At 39.6% G+C, this 18,123-nt stretch overlaps 1 protein-coding gene across 2 annotated transcripts in view; it reads right to left on the bottom strand.

Moving 5' to 3' along the window:
- Positions 1-18,123, bottom strand: part of PDZK1 (PDZ domain containing 1) — a 38,100-nt gene that overhangs the window by 1,558 nt on the left and 18,419 nt on the right. For both annotated transcript variants that reach the window (XM_004779631.3, XM_004779632.3), the window contains exons 4-8: positions 16,785-16,921; positions 15,740-15,935; positions 13,217-13,413; positions 8,447-8,677; positions 1,055-1,345 (exon numbers count right to left, since the gene is read on the bottom strand). In XM_004779631.3, the coding sequence (XP_004779688.1) occupies positions 1,055-1,345; positions 8,447-8,677; positions 13,217-13,413; positions 15,740-15,935; positions 16,785-16,921 (1,052 nt within the window). The remainder of the gene's footprint in view (positions 1-1,054; positions 1,346-8,446; positions 8,678-13,216; positions 13,414-15,739; positions 15,936-16,784; positions 16,922-18,123) is intronic.

Below are 18,123 nucleotides of genomic sequence, written 5' to 3'. Positions count from 1 at the left end.
CGCCCCCTATCCCCTATGTGAGGACATAGCAGGAAATTGGTTGCCTATACCTGGGAAGAGGGCCTTCCCCAGACATCAAATTTGTCCTTCAGAAAAATAAATGTGTGTTGTTTGTAAGCCACCAGTCTATGGTATTTTATTATAGCACCCTAAACCAAGTGTGTATTCATTAATAAATAGTATTTAATTTGTGACCAATCCGTAAAATTAATGTAAATGGAATAGAATTTAATGGAAAGAAGAATGATATAAAATTTTTAGAGTCTTGGCTTTGCCATACATTTCTATGAACATGGACAAAAATAGACTTACCAAGGATTTTAATACAAATACAGAGTAATGCTTATTCCTCCCTACTAATAAAACACAAATACCTACCAATTATCTTAAAAACCATGCATTTTATGCTTACCATTATTAACTAGGTACTGTTTGAAGCACGTTAATCTTAGTTAATAGGAAACAAACAGGGCTGCCGGAGGGGAGGTGGGTAGGGGGGTGGAGTAACTGGGTGACAGGCATTAGGGAAGGCACTTAATGTGATGAGCACTGGGTGTTATATATACACAACTGATGAATCACCAAACTCTGCCTCTGAAACGAATTGATTTTAAATTTTAAAAATTAAAAATTAGTAATTTTTAAAATAGTCTTAGTTAATATAATCCTAATAATAATCCTACAAGTCCTCCTTGGTTTACAGGTGGGGAAAGTGAAGCAAGATCAAATAAATCCATTTGCAGGGCTGTTAAGTGGCAGAACCAGAATTTATACAGAGTCTGATTCAGGTTCTTCTGGTGGTTCCATTGTAATTTTGATAAGCTTTTATTTATTGATATCTATCTGAAGAGTTACTGTCAACTCCATGCTGTGAAAAAGTAGCTTGTCCTCCTACCACTTCCTCTCCACCAAAATAATTTTATTTACTTGTTGCCTTTGTAATTTTCTAGTATTCTAGGAAATCTGTGGTAAACCTCGATCTGAAGTGTACTTATTAAGGACTTTATCATTCCCTGATAGTTTACATCACTGAAGGAATTCTACCGTCACTCACTCGTTCTTTTGCCATGTGTGAATCATGCTCTGGTTCTGCCGGTGTTTCTTCTTTGGAATCAGTGGGGGCATCCAGTGGATCAGCCATGGAGGAAACAATAGGGATTTTCTTAGCCTGGAAATATTCATAGGCCTTCTTTCCACAGACTAAGAATGTGACATTCTTCCCACTGCTCTGGATGCTTTCTACCACTTTCTCATAGGGTTCATCCACCACGTTCACTCCATTCACTTCGATGATGATATCCTCATCCTCCAGCCCTGCCAGCTCCGCGGGGCCGCCCTTCTGTACCTGTGAAAAGAGGTTCTCAATTACTACTTCCAAACATGGATAAAAGAATGTTAGATTAGCTTCCCTTCAGAGGAGAGAGGAGCTTGAAAATGTATTCTTAACCATGTTATTTCTCCCTGAGATATAGAAGAAAGGTGCTATGATGCTTTTCTGCTTCTGAAAGCTCCAACTTCCATACTCAAATGAGTACCATTGGGAAGAGGGCTCCAAAATGACAGCACAAGGAGACTCTGAACTCACCTCCTCCTACAGACACCAAATCTATACCTACATAAATAGCAATTCCTCCTGAAGAACTGAGGGCTGATGGAGCGGCTTCAGCACCAAAAAAAAAAAAAAAATAGATAGGCTAGATCACAGAGAGGACAGCAGGAGAGATGGAGACAATAATGATGAAACCCTCACCCTTGACACTACAGACTGCAGTAGGGAGGGAGAGCATGAAGGAATCTGCACACAGATTCCCCAGACCTGGGGCACAGGGGAAAAAAATAGCAGTTTAAAGAGCAACTGGGCGATGAAGGGAAGCATTTTACTAACCCTGGAGCATCCTCCAAATGGTAGGGAAACTGCTGTAGCTCTCCAGGGTCACAGGTACTAGCAAATACCACTATTTACATTCCCTCTGCACCTTGACAGTGTAAGACAGGCCCAGGGTCCAGGTGCTCTAGCCATTCTGCCACCACAGCAAACCCTCGACCCTAGCTCACACCAGCTCAAGGTGGGCCCGTTATAGCACACACCAGGACACCCTCAGCTGTCTCACCAAATCAGTCATGGCATAGGCACCCCAAGATCACCCCAGCCCATGCCTGCTTCAGCCATGCCACCAGAGCTGGCTCCACCCAAAGCCACTAGGTACCCACAGTCTACACTGGGGACATTTTTACACAAGATTACTTCTTTAAGACAGGGAGAGGTAAAGGTTTGTCTAATTCATAGAAACAAGCCAAAAGGGAGACAAAATGAGACAGAGGCATATGCTCCAAATGAAAAAATAAGACAAAACCTAAGAACAGAACAAAACGGAGATAAGCAACAAACCTGAGAAAGAGTTCAGAGTAATGGTCATAAAGATGCTCACCAGACTTAAGAGTAAATGAATTCAGTGAGAACTTAAAGAAATAGAAAATATATTCTTTATCTCTGATTGGTTTTTATAGTAACTGAAATTTTAAAACCACTACAGGGAATCAGCAGATGATACAGAACAGATCAGTGATCTGGAAAAACAGTTAAGCACCCAAGCTGAACAACAAAAAGAAAAAAAAAATTAATTGAGATTAGATTAAGGAATCTCTGGGACAACATCAAGCATAGTAACATTCATGTCATAAGGACCCTAGAAGGAGAAGAGGGAAAGGGACAGAAAGCTTATTTGAAGAAATAACTAAAAACTTCTCTAACCTGGGGAAGGAGACAGACATCCAGGAAAATCCCAAGCAAGATGAACCCTAATTTAAATGTCAAAGATATTAAAAGATAGAGAATCCAAAAAGCAGCAAGAGAAATGCAACTAGCTACATACAAGGGAAATCTCATAAAGGCTGTCAACTGCTTTTTCAGTAGAAACTTTGCGATTATATATATAATCCCACTCCCCCTCTAGCCTGCAAAGGGCTGAAAGGAAAAAACCTACATGCAAGAATGTTCTACCCAGCAAGATTATTTTCAGAATCGAAGGCAAGAGTTTCCCCAGACCAAAGTTAAAGAAGTCAAAACCCCTAAATCAGCCTTACAAGAAATGTAGGGCCTCTCCAAGCAGAAAAGAAAGGCCATAACTAGAAGAAAATTATGAAAGGAAAAAATTTCACCAATAAAAACAAAAATATAGTAAGGTAGTAGAAACCTAGTATGAAGGTTGAAACACACAAAAGTAGTAAAACCAATTATATCTTTTAAAAAATAAGATTTGCAAAATAAAAAGATGTAAAATAAGACATGCACTAAATGTGGAGGGAAAGGAATAAAAATGTATGGCTTTTAGAATGTATTTGAATTCGGGAAACCTGGATGTCTCAGTTGGTTAAGCATCTGATTCTTGATTTTGGCTTGGGTTACGATCTTGGCTGTGAGATCAATCCCCCTGCATCAGGTTCCACACAGGGCATGGATCCTGCTTAGGATTCTGTCTCTCCCTCTGCCCCTCTTTCCTCTGTGCTTGTTTGTGTGCTCTCACTTGCTCACTCTAAAAAAAAAAAAAAGTTTGAAATTAACTAACCATCAACTTAATACACAAGACTGCTTTATAGGCTGCCTATAAGAGACACACTTCAGGCCTTAAAGACACGGGCTAAAAGTGACAGACTAGAAAACACACCATGCAAATCGAAGCCAAAAATAAAGCCAAGGTAGCAATGCTTGCATTAGATAAAATAGACTTTAAAACAAAGACAGTAACTAGAGACAAAGATACTATCTAATGATAAACGGAACAGTCCAACATAACAATCGTAAATATCTATGCACCCAACACGGGAGTGCCAGAATACATAAAGCAATTATTAATAGACATAAAGCAAGAAACTGACAGTAATACCATAATCATAGGTGACTTTAACCCTTCACCTACATCAATGAATATGTCATCCAGACAGAAATTAAAAAGGAAACGGTGACTCTGAACCACACATTAGCCCAGATAGACTTCACAAGTATATACAGAACATTCTATCCAAAATAGCTAAATACAAAATAAAAATAAATAGCTAAATACACGTTGTTTTCAAGTACACATTGAACATTCCCTAGGATCTCATGTTAGGCCACAAAGTAAGTCTTAATAAATTTAAGACTGAAATCATATCCTGCATCTTTTCCAACCACAACAGTATGAAACTAGGTATCACAAGAAAAAATCTAAAAAGAACACAAATAACGTACTACTAAACAATGGGTCAACCAAGAAATCAAGGAGAAAATAAAAGAATACATAGAGATGGGGCATCTGGGTGGCTCAATGAGTTAAGCCTCTGCCTTCGGCTCAGGTCATGGTCTCAGGGTCCTGGGATCAAGCTCCGCATCGGGCTCTCTGCTCAGTGGGGAGCCTGCTCCCCCTCTCCTGCCTGCCTCTCTGCCTACTTGTGATCTCTCTCAGTCAAGTTAATAAATAAAATCTTTTTTAAAAATTAAAAAAATATACATGGAGACAAAACACAATTCAGTCTTTGGGATTCAGTAAAAGCAGTTCTAAGAAGCTTATGGAAATGCTGCCCTACCTCAAGAAACAAGAACATTTCACTTTAACCTTATGTCCAAAAGAGCTAGAAAAAGAACAAAGTCCAAAGTTAGTCAAAGAAAGAAAAAGATCTGAGTGGAAATAGAGACTATATAATATATATATATATATATATATATATATATATATATATATACACACACATAAAAGGTCAATGAAATCAAGAGCTGGTTCTCTGAACTATAAACAAAACTGTATACCTTTAGGTAGATTCATCAAGAAAAAAAAGAACTCAAAAGGAGAAACGAAAGAAGTCACAACCAACACTATAGAAATAAAAAGGATTATAAGAAACTATTACGAAAATTTAGAAGCCAATAAATTGGACAACGTTCCCTCTTGGCACTTTTACCCAGCATAACACTGTAAGACCTAGCTGTAAGAATCAGACTATAAAGGCATCCAAATCCAAAATTATTATTATTTGCAGATAACATACTATACATAGAAAACCCTACAGACTCCACCAAAAAATTAAAATAAATGAATTCAGTAAATATACAAGATATAAAATGAATACACAGAAATCAGTTGTGTTACTATACACTAATAAAGTAGCAGAAAAAGAAATTTAGGAAACAATTCTATTTACAATTGCACCAAAAAGAGTAAAATACCTAGGAATAAACTTAACCAAGAAGGTATAAGGCCTGTACTCTGAAAACTTAAAAGAAATTGATGAAAGAAACTGAAAATGACAAAAACAAATGGAAAGACATTTCATGTTCATAGATAGGAAGAATATTGTTAAAATGTTCAAACTACCCAAAGCAATCTATAGATTCAGTGCAGTTCCTTATCAGAATACCAACAGCATTTTTCACAGAACTAGAACAAATAATGCTAATTCATAGGGGAACCACAAAAGAAAGCAAAACAGCCAAAGCAATCTTGAGATGGGTGAAGAAAATTTGGTATATCACAATCCCAGATTTCAAGATACACTACAAAGCTACAGTAATCAAAACAGTAGTACTGGCACAAAAAATAGACATGTCGATCAATAGAACAGAATAGGAAACCCAGAAATGATCCCACACTTATATGGTGAATGAATCAACAAAGGAGGGAAGAATATATAATGGAGAACAGAGAGTCCCTTCAATAAAAGTTCATATGAAAACTGGACAGCTACCTAAGAGAATGACCACTTTCTCACATACAAAAATGGTGGAAAAATGAATAAATCATGAAGTAAAAGGTACAGCTATAATGTTGTATGGTGACAGATGGTAGCTATGCTGTGGTTGAGCTTAGCATAACATATAGAGTAAGGAAGAAAATCCCATTTACAATTGCATCAAAGAGAATAAAACACCTAGGAATAAACTCAGTGAAGGCTAAGAAGGAGATCTGAAAGGCCTATACTCTGAAAACTGTGAGACTAATATTAAAGAAAGAAACTGAAGATGACACACATAAATGGAAAGATATTCCATGATCACAGATTAGGAGAATTAATAGTGTCAAAATGTCCAGACAACCTAAGACAACCTACAGCTTCCATGCAATGCCTATCAAAATTCCAATAGTGGTTTTCACAGAACTAGGAAAGATCCTAAAATTTGTATGGAACCACAAAGATCCTGCATAGGCAAAGCACTCTTAAGAAGAAAAAAAAAAAAGCTAGGGTCTCATAATTCCAGATTTCAAGGTGTGCCACAAATCTACAGTTATCAAAACTGTGTAGTACTGGCACAAAAGTAGACACATAGATCAATGGGACAGAGTAGAGAGCCCAGAAATAAACCCATGCTTATATGATCAATTAATCTACAACAAAGGAGGCAAGAATATACGGTACAGAAAAGACTGTCTTCAATAAATGGTGCTGGGAAAATAGGAAAGGTACATGCAAAAGAATGAAACAGGACCACTTTCTCATACCACATACAAAAACTCAAAATGGATTAAGACCTATAAATATGGAACCTGAAAACTAAAACTAAAAATATGAGACCTAAAACTCCTAGAAGAAAACACAGGCAATAATTAACTCTGGCATCAGCTTTAGCAACATTTTTCTAGATCTGTCTCCTCAGACAAGGGAAAGAAAAGCACAAAGAAACTATTCAGACTATACCAAACTAAAATGCTTTTATACAGCAGAGGGAAAGCATCAACAAAATGAAAGGGCAACCCACTGAATGGAGAAGATACTTGCAAATGATATATCTGATGAGGGGTTGAAGTCCAAAATATATAAAAACTCCTACAACAACAAATAACAACAAATAATCCAATTAAATGGACAGAAGACCTGAATATGCATTTTCCCAAAGAAGACACACACATGGCCAAGAGACACAGGAAACAGGAAAAATGCTCAACATTATTAATTAGGAAATGCAAATCAAAACCACAATGAGGTATCACCTCACACCTGTCAGAAAGGCTAGTACCAAAAAGATGAGAAATGACAAGTATTGGTGAGGATGTGGAGAAAAGGGAATGAACCCCAGTGTTGCTGCGGGTGGGGATTGTAAATCAGTGCAGCCCCCATGGAAAACAGTATGGAGATTCCTCGAAAAATTAAAATTAGAAATACCATAAGACCCTTTGATCCCACTTTGGTATCTTCCCAAAGAAAACAAAAACACCAATTTGAAAAGATCTGTGCACTCCTATGTTTATAGTAGCATTATTTCTACTAGCCAAGGTATGGAAACCACCTAAGTGCCCACTAATGGATGAATGGATAAAGAAGATGTGGCGTGTGCATGTGTCCCAATAGAGTATTACTCAACCATTAAAAAAAAAAAAAAATCCTGCCATTCACAACTATACGGATGGGCTTAGATAATATTATGCTTAGAAATAAGTCAGACTGAAAAAGACATGTGCCTTATGATTGCACATATATGCAGAATCCAAGAAACAAAACAAACAGAAATAGACTCAAATCCAGGGAAAAAAACTGACGGGTTGCCAAAGCAGAGATAGATGGGGGATATGGGCAAAATAGGCAAAGGGGATTAAGAAGTACAAACTTCCAGTTATAAAATAAATAAGTCACAGGAATTAAAAGTACAGCTTAAGGAATATAGTCAACAATATTTAATAACTGTATGACACAGTGGTAACTACACTTAACCAATGATGAGCCTTTGTAATATATATAATTATTAAAACACTATGTTGTACACCTGATATAACATTGTATGTCAACTATACTTCAATTTTTTAAAAAAATCATTAAAAGCATCAGAAAAAAAAATGTGTAGCATTACAGTGATTGAATGTCATACTATAGATCTGAGTTGAAGGCACTAATTCCTCTTCATAGGTTCCCTTTCTGCATTCCCAACTTAGGAGCCATAAGGATGGTCTTCTCATGGTCAGTCCTTACAGGCTAGGGACATTATGCCAAATGTGTAAGTTACCAAGTATCACTCCCACTCAGAGCTGACAGTGACTGTCAACTACAGTCACGCCGAATCACTCTATTTGATTTGAAAGCATCTAAAGACAAGTAGGTGTTTAAAAAAAAGAAAAGAGGGGGCGCCTGGGTGGCTCGGTGGGTTAGGCCACTGCCTTCAGCTTGGGTCATGATCTTGGGGTCCTGGGATTGAGTCCCGCATCGGGCTCTCTGTTCAGCGGGGAGCCTCCTTCCCTCTCTCTCTGCCTGCCTTTCCGTCTACTTGTGATTTTTCTCTGTCAAATAAATAAAATCTTTAAAAAAAAAAAAAAAAAAAAAAAGAAAGAAAGAATAGGGGTGAGCTTAGGCTGTACTAGTCGCTGTCTTAAAGGGTGAGGACCATGACAGCATTTGTTTAAACCCTCAGTGTATGCTTTCCATGTAAGCTTTTTACTACGCCATCAGTGGCTGTGCTCATTGGGCTGCTAGAACTAGAGGACCATACCTCTTTGATGAAGGAGCCTGGCTGACCCTGAATGGCATTTAAGTGAAAGCCACAGCCATTTTCCCCTTTAACCAGCCAGCAAAGTTTAGGCTTATGATCTCTTGCTTCCTCTGTAGTATCTGGACTTGACACTTCTGGAGGAGTGGGATCCGGCATCGGAGCTGGAGCCTCCTTGATGGAACCATTGGGCAGTTCTTGACTTTGATAGTAGAGAAATGGAGAAAAATGAGCCTTTTGAAAATAAAGGGGGAAAAAAACATTAATTGTTAAGTATGAGTAGTTATACTTTACGAAAAGTGCTAGCTTCATTCACAAGGTGTCACCCATGTTCCATAAGCCTGGCGGATACATCTGATTGTGGTTGGGAAAATTTCTATACTACCCCAACCGCAAAACATGTAAAGAAAGATGGAGCTTAGCTATGGAGTAAACAAATGCACAAATACACAAAAACCAAAAGTGTACAGAATGCCACGCAAAGATCCCAAAATAAGTAACAAAAATGCTAGTTTCTTGTGACTTGCCCTGTAACTCCTGCATAATAGGTTCATCGGGCCCTTTCCTCCTCAATAAGATGGTCTTCAGAGCTCCTTGAACACATCAGAGAAAGTGCAACAGAGCAATATTTTTATCACCATCTGAAGTACACAGAGTAATTTGTTGTACTCATTTTACTATTTTTTGTTGTAATCATTAGCTGACACTCCTGTTAGGCCCAACTCCTCACCATCTTTAAATACTTCTAATCCATCTCCTCTCTCAGACCATCCATGTGAAGAAGGGAGTGAAAGTCTTGAATACAAAAGAGACCTAGAACAGGAAACACATGACTGATTTTTTTAAAAGAATTAAAAGCTTAGTAGACTGTGGGTTTTAACTGAGAGAACTAATAGGGTAGATTGGGTATGATAAGATCCTGGATCAGCAGTTAAATCACTGCTTACAAGTATCCAGGACATTTGTTAGGCAAGGAGTAGGAAATCAAGCAATTGCAAGTGAGTACAATGTGTGCTCTGCCCCAGATTGTACTGTTCAGCCACCTGGTTAAAATTAGAATAGGGTCCTCTGGTTATCATTTCTCTCACTAACCACAAGACCACATCTTCCTTTCTAAACAAGAGTAGCACCAGTTAAGAACTCCTAAGTTATCCAGGTCAACTAAATTCCAGAGCTTTCAGTGATGTGCTTGCAAATGTCCCACATTTCTTTCTGTCTTTACAATGTGGAAAGTTACCAGTGACTCATTACATACAAAAATACCTGACATCACTACCCAACAGGCAAATCAGCTGTATGAGATAGTAGCAGCTGACCTTGAAGTACCATAACATTAAACACTTCATGAGGTTTTATGCACTTTCATATATTTGGGTGCCTAGTATGTGCCAAGAACTGGTTTGTTCGATTCACCTATAGATCTCAAAGATTCCCCCCACCACCAGCCACCCACTCCTGTACAGAACCTACTTTTAGTATATGTGCTGCCGAAGCAAGCACTGTACAGAACCTACTTTAGAGGGCTTTTGTGGGGCGGGGTGGGGGGGGGAACAGGCATCTTTTCAGATCAAAGTTCTCTCTTATATTAAACCAGAACATTACAGAGAAATCATTGTCATAAAATCAGGAGGGACTGGAAAAGAACTGATGCCAGAATCCCCTTTACAGCAGCCAGAGCAGTGACCTCCTGACTTCTGCCTAAACTTTTCCACAAGCTGGAAGGTCACCACTTGGCAAAAATGGCTACCCTGTTCCTGGCAGCTTCATGTGTCAAGCCAAAAGCTAGCTCCCTATACATTCTCTATTTAGTTAAGCTATGCCCTGTAGAAAACCCCAAAAGTAGGGGCTTCTTGCATGTAATAACCTTCTGAATTCTTTTAAATATATTTTTTTAATTTTATATACACACACTATATTTACCACCATTTTTAAATTCATTCATCTGTCAGTGGACACTTGGTTTGATTCCATCTTTTGGCTGTTGTGACTTAATCTGTGGTCTAACATATGGTCTGTCCTGGAGAATGGCCCATGTACCCTCGAGAAGAATATGTTCTGTTGCTGGACAGAGTGCTCTGTATTTCTGTTAGATCTAGTTAGTTTCTTTTGTTCAAGCCCCTGAGTTCCTTATCTTCTGACTGGTGGCTCTATCCATGATAGAGAATGGGATATTGAAGTCTCCCAACCATTATAGTAGAATTGTCTATTTCTACTTTCAACTTTGTCAGTGTTTGCTTCATTTTTTTCCAGCTCTATTAATGTGTAATTAACAAATTGTATATATTCAAGGTGTATGGTGTAATTTGATACATATGTACACATTGTAAAGTGATCACCACAATCAAGGTAATTAACATATCTATTACCTTACATAGTTACCATTTAGCCTTTTAAATTCTTTTTTTTTTTTAATTTTTATTTATTTGTTAGAGAGAGAGAGAGAACGCCAGCGCACCAAGCAGGGGGAACGCCAGGCAGAGGGAGAAGCAGGGTCCCTGCTGAGCAAGGAGCTCGATGCAGGACTTGATCCCAGAGTCCTGGGATCATGACCTGAGCCAAAGGCAGACAACCAACTAAGCCACCCAGGCATCCCTAGCCTTTCAAATTCTTGAAAATGTTCTCCTTTCTTCCCCAAAGTCTACGCTTAGTCAAACTAAATATTCATATGGTGATCTCCAAAAACTCTGCCCTGATTTCCTTTCTGGACACTGGCCTTCTTATAGTTATGTTCTCAGAGCTGGACACAGTGTTGTCTTAACAAACATAACATATCTATGTGCCAGGCATTGTTCTAAATGTTCTAAATACTACCTCATATAACCCTTCACAGTAGCAATCCCGATCTTACAACTAAGGGCAAACACAGGGAGGGTAACTTGCCCAAGATCACATTATGGGTCATTTAAAGTATGGTCTGAACAACTCCGGACAGAAAGACTATCATCTCCAAAAGCCAAGTGTCAGTTAAGGTAACTTTAAATTGCCTTTTGGGGGGTGGGGGTGGCTACTTAGAGTATAATCAGGTTTCTGGTCTTTTTTGTAGTCCTCAAATCAGGTCTCACCATTTGGTATTCATACAATTTAGTTTTAAGTTAGTTTAGTACCTGAAATTTATTCCTGTTTAAACTTAAACTCATTAGTTTTTACCCTTCTTTCTATTCTGACTGGATATTTTGAATACAATCTCTAGTAAATTAATTACCCATCAATACATTAAGCCGTCCATATGACTTAAGTATGTTGAGTATTTTCCATGTTGTCATCCAAATTTGGTAATAAACTTGCTGAAGATAAGAAGCCTACCACTGGAGTCATCTATTCAGACTGACACTGTTCCAATATCAAGGATTCTTCAGGTAAGGTTGTACAACTAGCTAAAACCCATTTTAAAAACCCATTAACTGTTCTATCGTCCAGTCCAGCTCACTCTTTAATCTTCTTTACGCAAGTATCTTGAAATAGTTCATCAAAATGTGCTGAGAGGGTATATGGTATAATGAATTAAGAACCTGCGTTCAGGGTGCCTGGGTGGCTCAGTGGGTTAAGCCTTTGCCTTCGGCTTGGTTCATGATCTCAGGGTCCTGGGATCAAGCCCCACATCAGGCTCTCTGCCCTATAGGGAACCTGCTTCCTCCTCTCTCTCTCTCTCTCTCTCTCTCTGCCTGCCTGTCTGCCTACTTGTGATCTCTGCCTGTCAAATAAAAAAATAAAATCTTTAAAAAAAAAAAAAAAAAGAACCTGCGTTCAAATTCAGGTTGGGTTCAAATTTAAAAAGTGGGTGACATTTTTTTTAAATGAAGTTTAAAGAGACTAAGAAATTGCTAATCTATAAAAAGGGACTAATACCACACCCTACCACATTCCTCCTCTGTATCATTTATGCACCTTCAGATGCTTCCATTATTGTGTATCGCATGGAACAAGTCCATCTTTGTTCATCTTTATGACCATGACCTAGCGATGGTACGTAGAAGACCCCCACATGTCTGTTAAACTAGTCTGAACACCTCACCTCCTGTGATAAAATTAAAAGATTATTAAGAAACAAAACATTCAGATAACACCAGTTGTGATTAAAAGTTGAGAGCAAATAAGGTTAGTTTGACACTAGGGTTAGTTAGTCTTGGTGAGTCCGTGATTCCATTTCCTTGCTAAGGGCTTAGAAGCTATTTAAAAATCCTTTCTAGGGATGCCTGGGTGGCTCAGTTGTTAAGCATCTGCCTTTGGCTCAGGCCCTGATCCCAGGGTCCTGAGATTGAGCCCACACATCGGGCTCCCTGCTCAGCAGAAGGCCTGCTTCTCCCTCTCCCACTCCCCTTGCTTGTATTCCTTTTCTCACTGTCTTTCTCTCTCTGTCAGATAAATAAAATCTTTAAAAAAAATAAAAATAAAAACCCTTTCTAGTCTTTTATGTGGGTTAATGGAATTCATTGGCCTATGGTTTAAAATTCCATTGCTTCCTATTTGGGAAAGCTAGGGTTACATCCGCCTTTTCCCAGGCTATAGTTCATAGATTTTTCTTAGATCACCAAGAGTAATTCTTTAGTTACATTTGCAAATTCTTTCAAAATTTTGAATCTAAGCATTTAAAACTCATGTACCTACTACTTGGCATTCTCTTATCACTACCAGTTTGAACTTCAGTGCTGCCTTAATGATGATTGCTATGCCCTTCCAATTTGAAAATCAAAGTGGTAACTTAGCCAAAGTTTGAGGACTTGAGGGCATGGACGCCAACCTTAATGCGTGAATGTATAGCCTTAAATTATTTACCAGTCTATACATGTTGTCCGTCTCTTTGTCTACCACCAGCAGCGAAGTCTGATCTCCTCCCTTTCTAATCATTTCCACCACACTGTCATGATCCAGGGATTCCACAGATTGGCCGTTGACAGCGACTAACAGGTCATTGTTCTTCAAGCCAGCTTCCTCTGCCGGACTTCCGGAATCTATGTCCTTGATGACTTGACCTACCCTCCCCAAAAGTGAAATAAAATCATCAGAAAAGCCCCTAAGTTAAGCTGTAGCATTTCTCTGCTGGGACCCATTTATTTTATCAGATGAGATAGATTTAAAAGTCATTCTGAATACTACTGCCCCGCCCACCAGCATCCAAGGAAGATGACAAGCACACCATCCAGCCACATTCCCTGCCCACAACTTACTCCAGGAATAAACTCAGCCATTACCGATGAAAGGATCTTAAAGAAAAGAATCATGTTGTAACTAAACACATCTGAGACATAATCTGGACAAAACCGCAGGCTAAGCATTAAGAGTGAGCAAGTTCCCAGGAAGTCAGTGAGCATCCTTGTACCCATACATCTTATGTAGATGCTAAGCCATTAAAATGGGGCAGAAAGAAGAAAGAAGAACAAAACCAAAGAACTCAGAGCCTAAGAAACACATGCTGGTATTTTAGTAGCAATTGGATGTATTCAACTATGAATGTGTTTGTGTGTGCATGCCTCAAAGATGCATCTTTACCCTTCCTCTCCTCACTTGAACTGCCTTCACCAGATGCCTTTAGATCTCTCACACTTTTTTTGTTCCTCCCACGATTTTAACAAGCTCGTTTCACTTTTCCAGCTTGCTGCTGGGCATCTCCAAGTAGATAGCCCATAGTCCCCTCAAATGTAACATGTTCAAACCAAAAGTTATCTCTGCCCATCTCCCCCATCCCAAAGCTCCTCCCCTCAGTCACCTATTCATGAAAGCACCATCACCCCAGTCACTGACATCAATTCTTCCACAGTATCCACTCCCCGTATTCCAATCAACTGCTAGGTCATTTGATGCTACCTTAATGTTTGACACATCTCTTCTGTGGTCCCACTTCTTCTCCCTAAACACATTTCATCTAGTTCCTGCCTGAAATCTACCTAACAACTACCGCACCTTACCAACAGCTCTCCCTGTCCCTAATCCTTGCTTTCTCCAATGCAGGTCTGCCTTCAGATTCATCTTGATGCAATGTCTGACCAAGTCTTCCTGGGTACAACAGCACAAGCACAGACTCTAGAACGGAACAAGATCTAAATTTGATCCCAGTTAAACTATAACTCTTTGTCCCTTATAATAATTCCTGTATCTTTTCCCAGCCCTCAGTTTCAGAAATTCTTCTTGCAGAATTATTAGGAGTAACGGAGATTTCTAAAGCCCCCAAGATGCTACAGGCTTAATTTTTGTCTCTCACACTGTTGAAAAAAGTTTTCACTCCCCATCAACTACAGAGCCAAGTTCAGACTCTTCAGCCTGGCATTAAAGGTCCTCATCATCTCTTTCCAACCTGCCTTTCTGACATGCTTTTCTGTGCCACAGATCAGATGCCGATCAAACTGCACCCACGTTTCCCTGAGTGGTTCACACAATCCTATCCTCATGGAATGGCCTTCGTTGTCCCCACACCATCTACTTGTTCAAATTCTATTCACACTACAAAGGCCTGAGCTCAGGTGCTATCTCTACCATGAGGCCTTCCAGTACTTTTTTAGCAGGAAAAATTTGCTCCAACCTTGAATTCCAATAGTACTCTACCCCAGTTTATGGTGCCCCGCACCCTCCACCTTCAGTCATGGACATACGTGTTGTATCTCCTCTACTAAGTAGTAGGCTCCTTGACTGAAGAATTCCTGTTTGAGTCACTTGATATTCTATAAGGCCCTGAAGATGTTTTTATATAATTCATCAAATGTTAATTTGATTCATATTACTATAAATATACATGATGAAAAGAAAATAGCAACGTCTAGAACAACAGTTTGCTAATGGCCTGACCCTGCATTCCTTTATATATATAGTCAACTTCCCTATAAGGACCTTAATTCTTTCCTTGTTGAGTTAGAAGGAATCAGAAAGATTTCGGATACTATTTGATTCCCAGACCCCAACCCACACCCCTTACTCAGATCCGGAACTAATTCTGCTCAAGAATTCTCAACTTTGCATGCTAGGACAGCACATTCGTGGCTTGCAATTGGGAGTATTTTCACCACAAAAAATATAAACAAACAAAAAAAAATCAACAAATGCTACAAATTAGGGCATTTTTTTTTCCCAAGAGCAAATTACAGCATACTACTGCCCAGATCCAAAATTCTGCCTCATCATTCTGCTAAGGAAACCTTGAGATGCCCACCATGGCCCCCATGGAAAATGATCCAGCTATGCTCTCTAGTCTCTCGCTGACCCTCAGCAGCTGGTAGGGACTTGAGGGCCTAAAAGAACTCCGGAGTCAGAGTGGCTGAAGAACTAGATGGTTATACCACCAAGTTTTCTGTCCTTCTAGTACCTTACCCTTCTGTTCTGGGCCTGCCCTTAGATAGAAACCATAGCCATTGCTTCCCTTCTTCATCTCCACAACCCGGGGCTGGTGGGGTAGCAATTTCAAACTGGCTGTCTCTCTCTTGAATTTTATCTTCTGCTCAGCATGGAGCTTGTCAGTCTCCTTGTCCACCAGCAGGAACATGACACGGCTTCCAGAGTTCTTCACCTGCAACAGCACACACAGGTAAGACCCACAGCCATCGCCAAGAACAGTGTGGGAAGCAGGAAAGTTTCTTCCTGGAGACACACAGTCTCTGGACTCGATAGAAAATAATGGAATGTAAGGCCCAAGTTTAAACTATGATACTCTTTCCTACCATCTCACTGGTCAACGCTATCTCCATGTCCATAACTGTGTCTGCCTTTGCTAAGTATGACCTCACCCACACAGATGCTAACTGAATCCAAGTGAGAGCTAGAATTCAGAAAACCCAGAAATGTACTTAAGTGAGGTTCTTAAGTCTAGAAAAGGAGTTTGGAAAAGCATGAAAAGGTCTACTTTGAAAAATTATTCTACCAAGAGAAGATTAAGTTGGTCAGTTTTCAAGGTTCCATATGACCACAAAGGAAAACCTCAGAGGACTATCCATGTGTCAGGGAACTGTGCTGGAACATAAGATTTGGGGTAACATGTCTTCCAATACTCTCTATGTGTAGCTCTCTATCCATCACCACATTGGTTATCTGCCAGCTCGTATTAAAACATTTTATTAGAACACTGACTTTGTTATAAATTCGGAGGGGGCTCCCAATCAGGTACAAATAAGATCCAAAAGCTAAAGTTAACAATACTTTAGAATGCTTTTCTCCAAAAACCTGAAACCAGCAAAGGCCTTATTCCAGAACCCCATGTTAACACTGCTGACACCACTAGTGTGTCTGGACCCTCTTAATGCAAAGGGTTGGTTAACCTCTCATCACTATAATCCTCCCATCATAAATTGCCATTCGTGTCTTCCTGTCACTTGCAGTAAGAGTAGAGTGAAAAGTAAGGAAAGTCCCCTTTGGGCTATACCTTTGCCACCACTTCCTCGTGGCTGGCATCTTCAACATTCTCTCCGTTCACTTCAATCAAGTGATCCCCAGCCAGGACACCAGCTTTCATAGCCACACCTTGAGGCGTTATATCGGTCATATACACTCCCTTTTTACCTGAAAGGGCATGGACAAGCATTACAACTCTATTCCATGGAAAGTCCAATTATAAAGGGTTTTCTCCCAAAAAGGCAAAATTACAACTTCCAATTTTTAGGCTAAGTCAAATAGCCTGGGGCTTCTGATCTGGAATTAAAATTATAGCTCCTGGCACAAAAGCTTGACATGGATGTTGATTGGCTGGTTTCTATTAATCCGAGTACAATTTCTGAGCCCCGCTGAATGCAAGGAAAGAATCTCAGAGGGCAGTGGCCTCTTCAGGCAGAAAGCACCAAGCTGTGCCCTTGCTGCTTCATTGTGCCTTACTCCCATTCTTTGCCTTTGGAATTAGAAGGCTTCTGTTCCACTCTGTCCTCTTTAATTAGTACTATCGCCAACCATCATACACCAGTGAAGTCCCGAAATCTCACTCATTCCGGCTTAAGAGAACAGAGGCGCAGAAGGGCAGGCACACATAGTCAGTCTGGATTAATAGATGATGTGACTTAGGTACTTCTTATAGAAATGCTGCCAATTCTTTCAAAATACTAATATTTCGGGGCGCCTGGGTGGCTCAGTGGGTTAAGCCGCTGCCTTCGGCTCAGGTCATGATCCCAGAGTCCTGGGATCGAGTCCCGCATCGGGCTCTCTGCTCAGCGGGGAGCCTGCTTCCCTCTCTCTCTCTCTGCCTGCCTCTCTGTCTACTTGTAATCTCTGTCTGTCAAATAAACAAATAAAAAAAAAATTTAAAAAAAAAATACTAATATTTCAACCTGGTCAAAGGGTAACTTCATAAAGACAACATAAGTGATTTATAAGGAATAACAGTATAAACTGCTGCCTTAAAATTTCTCCGGTTGCTTTATTATATATTTGTCACGAAGAAAAGATTTTCTTTATAAAGCTAATCGAAACCATTTATTATGTATACTAGCACAAGAGTCCAAGGAGTAGAACCTGAATTATGATAACTTTTACACCATTTTGCTGATAATGGACTTCTATGAAACACCCAGCTTCCCTTGACCACCTGCACCATTATGTTTAATAATGGGCAAACTTGAGAAGTACATTTTTTTTAAGATTTTATTTATTTGACAGACAAGAGATCACAAGTAGTCAGAGAGGTAGGCAGAGAGAGGAAGGGAAGCAGGCTCCCTGCTGAGCAGAGATCCTGATGTGGGACTTGATCCCAGGACTCTGAGATCATGACCCGAGCT

This window comes from Mustela putorius, unplaced genomic scaffold (genome assembly GCF_011764305.1).
Source record: "Mustela putorius furo isolate JIRA1106 unplaced genomic scaffold, ASM1176430v1.1 tig00000585_pilon_pilon_pilon, whole genome shotgun sequence".
NCBI classification, from domain to species: domain Eukaryota; kingdom Metazoa; phylum Chordata; class Mammalia; order Carnivora; family Mustelidae; genus Mustela; species Mustela putorius.
This window is presented reverse-complemented; position numbering and strand designations above follow the sequence as displayed.